This window comes from Gavialis gangeticus, unplaced genomic scaffold (genome assembly GCF_001723915.1).
Source record: "Gavialis gangeticus isolate Ggan-Ray unplaced genomic scaffold, GavGan_comp1, whole genome shotgun sequence".
Lineage (NCBI taxonomy): Eukaryota > Metazoa > Chordata > Crocodylia > Gavialidae > Gavialis > Gavialis gangeticus.
Genome location: NW_017729001.1, coordinates 6,478,829 through 6,489,157, shown reverse-complemented (window position 1 = coordinate 6,489,157; position 10,329 = coordinate 6,478,829). Strand labels below are relative to the sequence as shown.

The 10,329-nt window shown below is 49.2% G+C and overlaps 1 protein-coding gene across 1 annotated transcript in view; it reads right to left on the bottom strand.

Annotated features, from left to right (window-relative positions):
* LOC109290319 overlaps nt 1-8,147 on the bottom strand; it is a 52,816-nt gene extending 44,669 nt beyond the window's left edge. The window contains exons 1-4 of the mRNA XM_019506763.1: nt 8,042-8,147; nt 6,247-6,359; nt 5,811-5,901; nt 2,702-4,015 (exon numbers count right to left, since the gene is read on the bottom strand). Of these exons, the coding sequence (XP_019362308.1) occupies nt 2,702-4,015; nt 5,811-5,901; nt 6,247-6,359; nt 8,042-8,111 (1,588 nt within the window). The 5' untranslated portion in view covers nt 8,112-8,147. The remainder of the gene's footprint in view (nt 1-2,701; nt 4,016-5,810; nt 5,902-6,246; nt 6,360-8,041) is intronic.
* Nucleotides 8,148-10,329: the final 2,182 nt, after the last annotated feature.

Sequence of the window (10,329 nt, the reverse complement as noted above, 5' to 3'; positions counted from 1 at the left end):
AGGTGGTTTTACACCTTCCCAGAGGCATTAGGTGTTGGCTACAGCCAAGGCTGGGGACTTTGACTGGGGTGTGCCAAAGCTCTTCCTGGGACCAAGGCCAGAGGTTCCTGGCTAGTGGGTCTTGCCCCTCCACTCAGGGTCAAACCAAATTCCATATCTGGAGTCAGGAAGGAATTTTACCCCATGGTCAGGTTGGTATGGACTGGGGGGGTTTGCCTCCCTCTGTCACAAGGGGCATGTTCCCTCTACTCAGGACCTCTTGGGCATATATTGACAGCATTTCATAGAAGCAGGACATTGGCTACCATGGTTTCCCTGCTTTACCTGTGGCAGGTTAAAGTGTTAGGTCCATTTTGAGTCAGGGTTGTTCTAATCTTATGTAGAGTTTAGATTATGGTTTGTATGGGATGGTTTGGATAGAGCTGATCCTGCCTCAGGCAGGGCAGTTAGACTAGATGACCTCTGAAGGTCCCTTTCAGCCCTGCTTCTCTGTGATTCTATGATTCTGTGAAAGTAAGTTGGTGTTAGGAGATAACCCCCGCCTGAAAGGGAACAACTCTGCAACACTATGAGGGTACTTAACATGTGCTAAACTGCTTGAACACCCAGCAGCTCATGTGTTAACTTAGCACTTAGTGTTAAGTTGAACATGTGACACCATCCAAAGATGCCACAAAGGTATACTCTCTAGCTAAGGGAGAGGGGGATGGGAGGGGCGACTCTTCAGTTAATAGGCAGAACCAAGGAGGGGACAGCCCCAGGTATGGGACAGATCCTCCAGAACATCAGACAAAGAAAGTCACATAGCCATTTGGCCATGCCACTCCTACAGCCCCCTACTGCCCAGTCCTGCCAGATCAGCAGGACCAAGCAGGTGCATCCCTCAGATCAGTGACAAAGCCACCCCAAACAGCTGATCAGTAGGACCATGCAGCAGGTAGTGTTCTGGCCAGACAGCTCCCACTGATGCTCCCTCTCCCTTGGAAAGAGGCAGGGAGAGCAGGGGTCCATAGGATATTAGTGAACAGGAATACCTATTCACATGTTAACTTCATCATGGAAAACTTTCCCACAATAAAGATGCTGCTGTTTTAAGCAGCAGCTTTTTTGTTGCAGACCTGACTTTTGGGGGCCAGATCAACCATTTTTTTAACTGGGACAAAAAGCCTGCACGTGGGCACAGGCTTTGGGTCATGCTGCAACAGTGGATGAAGCGCAAGAAAAGAAATGTCTGTCTAAGCCCTGAGAGTGCTCTAACCACTAGGGTCCACATGGCCTTCACCTCAGGCAACTAGCAGAGTTCAGCTTTGCTTAATTTGCATTCAACCAGATATTTTTTGTCTGTTTGTTTCATTACAAAATCAGGGTAGGAGTGGAGGTGGCAGTGGAGGCAGGGGAAAAGCAAGGAGAATGGATGAAGCTTCTCTGGGAACTTTTTTGGCTCCCCAGACAGAAAATTAGGTTTTAGCAAAGCCTTCTCCATATTGTGTCCCCCAGCCCACAGGCCCTGCTCAGCCCCAACACTGCTGTGGGGAGCCTCACCCTCTCTTCCATCCAATACCTCCCACCCTACTGCTGACTGTAGTACCAGTACTTTATCACTATTGATTTATTTTTCTATCCAGTTCAATCCATTGCTTCTCAAAAAAAAACCCAGTGGTGCCCCTGGCAGTAAATTATGGTGTCAGAGGGATGATGAGAACAAACTGCCATGTTTGTTTCAGTCTCTACTGGGATCACACAACACAGATTTGTATGTGTGTGCCTTTGTCAAAGGAAGGGTATTTACCCTGTGTAGACAGGCCATATTCTGAGAGGCCGCATTCTACCTGAATTAGCAACATGGCCAATGATCACTGGAAAAGCAGCATTCCCTGGAGGCTTTTGTCAGAGCCCTGGAGAGCCAGTCTATAACTGCCTTTGACATCTTACCCCAAAGGTACTATTCCAGCATCTGCTCTCCACAGTCGACTCCCACACCTCCCTATGCCCTCAACCAATGCTCTACATCCACACTAACACTCCCCCCCTTTCATGGTCTGAGCCTAAGAAGACTAGGACCAGTGCCCAAGACAGGTGAAGCTACAGCCAAGGGCCCAGAATCTGAGGGGCAGGAAACAGGGGCAGGGGCCCAAAGCCAGAGACAGGGCAAAACAGGGGCTGGAGCCCGTAAGCCACATCTAACACAGTGGGCCTAGGCTAAGGGGAGGGCGGCTAAAGGAAAGAGGTGGTACCTGGGAATGCCAAAGCCCTGACAAGGGCATGGAGGTGAGGCCTGGCAGCATATTGGAGGCCAGGTGCCCACTGAAGCAATTTACCATGAACATCTGTGAGGCATGGGCATGGATGTAGGGGTGGAAGGACACCACAAATAACCCTTAAAGCAACAGATGTTGTAGGGGTACAGATGGGCCCAGAGGGCCTGCTTGGCATCAGACAGGACTGGGTACAGTGGGGTTTGGGAAGGACCCATTGGCCAAACACAGACAAAAACTCACTTAGGGACCCTGGAGCAGCCTCCCTTTGTCACATTCAAATTATTCCAACAAAGGCATGGCAGACAAGGGAAGAGGGAGTATAACCAGGGAGCCAAAGCAGGGCAGGAGCCACATGGCCACTAGCAGTGTGCTATCGCTGCCCCAGGGGCCCTGGTCCTGCTACACAACCCCACCACAATTCCAGCACCGTGCTCCAGACTTACAAGGATTTGGACAGCAAGCTCTCCTCTTTGCTGGCTGATGCTCTAGCTCAGAGCTAGCCCAAACTTCTTCTATGCCATCACTTTCCACCGCATAAGCAATGTCCTTTCCAGACTGTCGTGAGGGAGTCACTGCCTCCTGCTGTGTCAGTTCTGTATCTGTTCTGGGATCTTGTCGACTGAATGCAGGGAGAGCGTTCACATCCCAAGACCTATCCTGTGTTAGACCACAGATGTCTTTGGCTTTACCTGGGGGCATCTGGGCACTTTCAGGTCTACTAGACAAATGGTTGTTCACAGCTGAGCTTTGCAATGCTGACCACTGTTCCATGGGCTTCCCTAGCTCAGGGGATAGCCCTTGACTGGTCTGCAGGAGGGTTATGCGCTGAGATCTCATCTGCCCTTCAGAGGCTAGGGAAGAGCCATTGGAGGTGGATTTGAGTGTGGTGGTGTGAGAGGGGTGATCTGAGGAGATGTGCCGATGTTCAGCCTGTCTTCTTGTGGATGGACTCTGAGCTGTTCTTCCATCCCAGGACCTGGTGTGGCTAGCAGAGACACCTAGAGCCTTGAACAGCTGTCCAGGACTCAGCTCTTCAAACAGCAACCTGCTCCCTCCAGGGAGAGGCTGAGCCCATCTGGATGAACCCTCCAGGCCTTCACTCCCTTGCATTGTGGGCCATGAAGCACTTTCTTCAGGGGTCCTCACCAATTCCAGGGTCAAATGACCACAGGTCCAAATACCTGTGGAGCTGGCCCTCTCTGTGCCCATGCTGCTTGATGTGTGCATGGTGTTGCTCTGGCTCAGCCTGGATATCCTTCCTCCCAAAGACTCCAGGCTCTCTCTCCTGTTCCTAGTGCTTACAAATTGGGGCCTTTCCACACCACTAGTTGAAGCCACCGATAAGTCATCTTCCAACTCCTCCTTAGGCTGCTGCAGGTACTCATGCTTTCTTTGCCTATGGCTTGTGAGAACCTCCAATGTGTTTTCACATTCCTTCACACAGAAAGAAGGACCAGTGCTTCCTGCTGTCATTCCTACAGCAGTTCCCTCCCCAGTGGAGTTCTCAGTTGAGAAGTCAAAAGCAAGCACACCACCTTCCTCATCAAAATTCACTAGAGGGTCGACCATGTCTTCCTCAAACCTGGTGGCAAAGTCCTCTGTACAAATGGAATTCGAGTCACTCTGGTAGCTCAGATTTTCTGGGGTCAGCTCAGAGCCAAGGAGGTTCCTCATCCTCCAGCTGTATTCATCTTTCTGAGAGGGACCAACTTCACCCAAGGAGATGATATCCTTAGTTCCATAGCATCCTTTCATCTCTGCATAGAGGAGAGAAGTAAATAAGGAGCAGTGAGTTCTTCCTCTAATCAAGATTAATACAGATGAGTGTGCTCACCTTCCCAGCACAAATCAACAGGAAATGGAGCTGGGGAACCAGAACAAGAATCTCCATCCAGTTGGGAGGCTTAGAACTAGCACAATGTATGGGGCAACTGCTCTATTTAAAGCATGCTAGCAATGTCCAACTGCACAAGGTAAAAGCCCCTCCTGGAACTCAGGTCCAAGCAACTAGGCACAAAAGAGAAACTGATTTTTTAAATGAGTTAATAAGCTGGAGGCAAGAATTCTTGTGGGTGATATCTTTTGTTGGACCAACTCAATGTTTGGAGAGAGAGGCAAGCTTTTGGGCACCATGTACTCTAATATGTGAAAGGTTGCCTGTGTCTCTCCCAACCAGAGTTGGTCCAATAAAAGATATCACCTACAAAAATTCTTGCCTCTCACGGCACCAACATCAGCTCAACACTACTTAGTAAGCTGTAAAGACTTGCCTCTGTTTCCCCACAGAGTAATTCAAGGCTATGGCAGAGGTTTCCCCAGTCCTGTTCTGTTCAATTGTAGATCTCAAACTACTTTAAAAAAAATGGTGTCTACCATTATCCCCAACTAGCAAATGGAGAAAGTGAGGCACAGAGATTTGCCCAAGGTCCCAAAACAATCCCAGTGTAGAAACAGAACCCAGGACATGCACCCTCCACTGCCATTCACCAGGGAGCTATGCTGCTCCAATGACCTTTGTTCTCTTGCCAGGCCTGTATACTATGGCAGCTTCCTGTTGCAGGATTTTTCAAGCCTTTCTTGGAAGTACCTGGTGCTGCACATGGCAATGGTCAGAGAAAAACACTGCAGTGCATGGACCTGAGTCAGGCTGATCAGTCTTGTATTACTATTTGTCATTTTAATGTTCATTTGATACCCTGTCTCCACTCAGCAGGGAGCCAACAGTAGAATTCTGCCCCTTTTTGGTAGTTTCTAAGAGAATTGTGGGTGTGCTCTAGTATCTTTTAAACAGAACTACTTTCTGCCATCTAAGTGCAGTGACTCAGGCTGTAGTTTGGAGTTGCTTCTTTACTTGGATTTCAGAGGTTGAGAACTGGGAGATGGTGGCTCAGTTAAGCTATTCAGAGACAGGCAAGGTTCTACAGAGGTTGCCTACTACTCCACAATAAAGTTCATTGTTTAGTTCTTCTCATTCATGTATGCTTGTGTTTACTGAACCTGGTGATCACCGCATTATGGCTTCCTTGCTAGTTTATGGAGTGAGTGTTTCTTGCAGCTTCTCCTGTCTTCTGGGTTTATGATGTGCTGTTTGCTAAATTTAACTCAGATGTGCAGTAGCCTGTAGCCCTACAAATGCAGCAAAACTGCTTCACCTCTAACAGTTTATCCAGCGTCAAAGTCAAAGTGATTTACCTCACTTGTATGCAACAGGTTCACGCACACAAGACTGTTACCAAATAGTGGCTGCTGCGTAGTCCTGAACAACAGCTCATCTTCCCCTTTTGAAGCTGCTATGAGAATTTGTTTGTCCTTTCCTCATTACTCCCTTTGTCTTTGTCTTGTCTAATTAGATCAAACACTCTTTTGGTAGGGCCCATTTCTTCTAGTGTGGATCAAGAGCCTCATGCAATGGGGTCCCCACTTCATTTGGGACCTCCAATAGCTGCTCTCCATGCCTTACTAGGGAAAGTCCCATTTGGCCCCAATGTGACCGCACATTGCTCACCACAGGAATAAGCCTATGCTATCACTTCTCTCACATCACTTACTCACCTGCCATGGGTGAGGCATCAGGTGAACACTCCAGGGAGATATGCTCCACTTCTGGGCTGGTGCATGTAATTCTTGCCCCAGAGCCCTGCCACTGCAGATGGGGAAGAAACAGGTTATGGAAGAACTGTCATGCACCCCTCAGTTGGTTACTCAGGGTCCAGGAAAGGACATGAAGTGTGTTCATGAAGGGAAGGCATTCATAGCAGATCCAGTGCATTGTAGAGATCCTACATAGTGTCAATGACATTCCAGGCAGAGGTGCTTTCCCTGCCCTGTGGCCAGGTTCTCCAATGTGGACTAAGCCAGAGAGGTGGCCAGATCCTGCACACCTGGTACCTCAGTAGTACCTGGGACTAACCCTTCCCACTCTTTATTGTTCATCCCCTTCTGATCTATAACTAGATTTCCATCCCTTGCCTGGCCCCTCCCCACATACCTCCAGCTGGCTGAGCTGAGCATCAATAGAGTCTAAGAGGTAATCGCAGTGGTCCTTTTCCCAAGCTCTTGCAGTCTCAGAATGGGATGGCTGCTGCTTTGTCTCCTCTGTGTCTGTGGGGTGGTTACACATTTCCATTAGTAGTCATGAAACCTTGTGCAATAAACACTGACAAGACTCAGCCTGGAGGCCCATCTGTTCTATGGGGAAGGATAGGCTTGTTCAGTGGAATTCACCCTAGAGGCAGGTGGGAGATTAACTGGCTGCTAATTGTTAGGTGACACACTTATAAGGTGTAAGGGGATGCTAAGTAAATGGACTGAAATTACATGGCTCTCTTGCCAACCTATTCAGAAAGGTGCACAAAGTGTGCAAACACCCTTCCTTCCCACTGGATGGTGAACCTCAGTGATCCTACTTGCTGTTGCTTTGGGAGAAGCAAGCTGTGATGCACTGTGCACATCCATCAGCCTGCCTATAAGACATGCTGTCCAGGCATCATGTTCCATCTGCCACCACTCACGGGTTGATATTAAGACTGTCAGTTCTTTGGGGCAGGGACCTAGTGCTTCCAAATCATGAACAGTATTCAGTGATACAGTACTCCAGGCCTTCAACAATGAGCTGCTGGATTGAGGCACCTAATTCCCAGTCATTCCAGAAACAAGATCAGCAAGACAGCTGACTCACAAAAGTGGTCAATGAGATGCTGCATGGGATGAGATGTTGTAAGGCATCACTGAAGAGTGCTAGGACCTTAATGGGAGACTTAAGAGGGGGCAGCACAGTGTATCACCAGTTAAAGTATGCATGTACATTGCAAGCCACCTGGGGTGTCTTTGTGTGTCTGCTGACAAGAACATTCATGTTTACTGGCAGGTGCGTAAGAGTGTGCATGCATGTACATGCACTTACAGGTGAGTTTTGTACATGTGAGATGAAGTGAAAAATAAAACCATTCAAAAGTACCTGAAGCACCAACTCTTCATTTTTAACACGTTGTACGCCTGGTCAGATTTAGAAGAGGGGCTGTGCTGAGTAAGCTCTGCCCTCAGCTGGCCCCTCCACTGGCTAATTACAGGGTACTGTGAGAAGAAAGCTTGCTCTGTTGTCTGAGCAAGGCTAAGAGCATTTCAGTCCCTGGTGTTGCCCTCTAGACTTTTCTCATGGCAAGTTCATTTAAGGCAAGGGCATCAAACATATGGCCCGTGGGATGCATCCAGCCCATGAAGCCCTGCCATCTGGCCCCTGGTGCTGCCCCTTTTGCTACACCAGACCACCCCACACACAGTGCCTGGGATGTATGTTTCCCACAGGGTTTGCTCAGGCTGGGTCCTAGGCTGTGACACATACTGGGGCCAGCCCCTGAGGGATGCACAGCCCATGGTTCTTGCTTGGGCTGGTCCCAGGCTGTGCTGCTTGTACTGGATCTGGCATGCAGGTGGGGAGGTGCGGGGTGGGGGTGGAATGTGTAATCCTGATCTGGCCTGTGGACTAGCCCTGCACCACTCATCTGGCCCACATGGTGCAGGGCTGGTCCACAGGCCAAATCAAGATCACAAATCCTGAATCCCACAGGGTCAGATGAGTCGGACACCCCTGATTTAATGAAACAGAATTAAACCGAGCCAAAAAAGTCCTCATCTCAGTCCTCACTCTGAGCATTAATTTTGCATTGGGGAGGCGAGAGTGAGCAGTGGCGATGGCATCCACAATCACGTACTGCCTGATGCAAGGGAAGTCAGTATCAGCATACGGGACAGAGCAAACTCCTGTGCACAGGCTGTGTCCTTACTGGATTCAGCATTTTCATCCTTCTGGTCTTCAAGGGCAGCACCGTCATTGTCCAGCTCTGTATCAGTCATTGTGCCTGGCCCTAAAACACAAAAGCATAGCAGTAAGCAGGGTTAGCTGCTTCCTCTGGTCCCTTGGGGATCTTGTGGCTGCCTACAACTTTATCAGGGGCCACCAGCAGGGACTTGGGGAAAGTCTGTTCATCAGGGCCCCCCTTGGAGTCACCAGGAACAATGGCCACAAGCTGAGGGAGGATAGGTTTAGGTTAGATATTAGGAAGAACTACTTCACTGTAAGGGTGGCCAGAGCCTGGAATAGGCTTCCCAGAGAGGTGGTGCTCTCACCTTCCCTGGAAATCTTCAAGAGGAGACTGGATAGGCACCTGGCTGGGGTTTTATGACCCCTGCCACCCCCAGTGCTCCTTCCTGCCCATGGCAGGGGGTCGGACTAGACAATCTGTCTAGGTCCCTTCCGACTCATTGATTCTATGATTCTATGATTCTATAGCTCTTGGAAGACTCTCTGTGCCACTCCTCTACATCTAATACAGCTTTTTTCTGCCATGGCTGAGAGGAAGATGCTGCACTGCAAGGAACTTAGTACAAGCAATCATGTCACCTGCACATGCAAGAGCCTGCTAGTCACTCCCACCTGCAGGAGCTCCTCTTTAACTCAAGTGTTAGGTGCCTACCTTTGGTACAGAAGCCCCTTAGTTCAGCCTTTGCTGATGACTATGATTGCTGGTCTATCTATGGCCCTACTCTATCTATATACAGCCAAGTATTTGCCTTGCTCCAAAGACACTGGGCACAGATGCTGGGAAAGGGCCACTGCAACAACAGCAGAGGAAGTAACTCAAAGCCAGACTTTTGTTTTCAAAAGTAACTAGTGATTTGGGGGGCCTAGTTCAGACAAGCTGGAATCTGCTCTATTTGCAGTGTCTAACAATGGCCCTGCAAATCACTGGTTAGTTCTGATGGTCTTAAAGTGCTGCTGTAGCCATGATGGTCTAGGAAAGGTAGAAGTTGTAAGGGTTTTATGCGACTTCTTTTACTGGACAAACCGTATAGTGGGGAGAGCTAGCAAACAAGCTTTCAGGCACAAAGTACCATTCCAATTTGTGCCCAAAAACTTATCTAACGTATCTTCCAACCATACAGCTGGTTCAATAAAAGATATCACAAAAAGCCTTCTTTTCTGATTAGTTCTGAGAATTTAGGCCAGAACAATCTAAACTAAAAAGGCTATAGAGCTCTGCCCCCTACTGGATGAAGTTAGAACTACTGTATTTACAGAAGATGACCCTGAATTTAAGATGACCCTCCAGTAATCAGATTCTATACATAGAAAACTTACACATTTGTTATAATTTTCCATGTATAGATTCTAATTACTAGAGGGTAATCTTGAACTCATACTCCCACTGCTGCAGTGGGAAAAACACTGGCAGGGGGCAGGCAGGGGGTGGGGAGCCAAGCATCTTCCCCCCTGCCCCTTGACCCCCACACCTTGCCCCCTCGCCCCTCAACTTACTCCCCCGATGCCTCCCACCTGGCACCTGCCCTTCTGCTACTTACCTCTCCATGCCTATATACCCTGACACTTTACCCGCCCCCCCGCCACCCCCCCTTCCCCTCAGGGCTTGACCTCTTGCTCTTTTGCCTGTTTGTTAAAACCTTATCTTGGATTTGAGAAAATATTCATTGGTGTGACATGGCCTTTGCACTGTTAATAGTTAATGGAGATTCCCCTCTGGCTAAGTAAAAATGGCCTGTACATTAGGAACATTAGCATCCAGTTTTCTGTCTTGCCTGTCAGTGACCAGTGAGTGTTAGCAAATAGGGCAATAAACTGGAATTTTAGAGACAGATGCATTTATTGAGAAAGGAGCAGTCTCTGTCATTCAGAGGCAGCAAATGCATGTGTCTGTGTAACCATCTGACACTTGATTTCTGCATTTTGTGGGAACCCTTGTCTATGTAAGTGTGAGCTAAGGCAGTGGCAATGGGTAGAGGGTGCACGTGCACCCCCTGACAGTGCTGGTGCACCCCCTGACAGTGGCATTCCCTGCTTAGGCGATGGGGGGGTGAGCAGGAGGGGGCAGGCGAGAGCACTGGTGCCCCCCCGTTGGGGAGTGGAGGTGCCAGAAGCGATCCCTGTGGTCCCCCCATGGCCGATTGTGCGAACTAGGGGGAGGGGGGTCCCCTGTGGATGATCACACCGCTCAAAAGAGCCACACACCCCCACCAGTCACTGACTGGCCACTGGGGGGGGGGGGCAAGGGCCCCC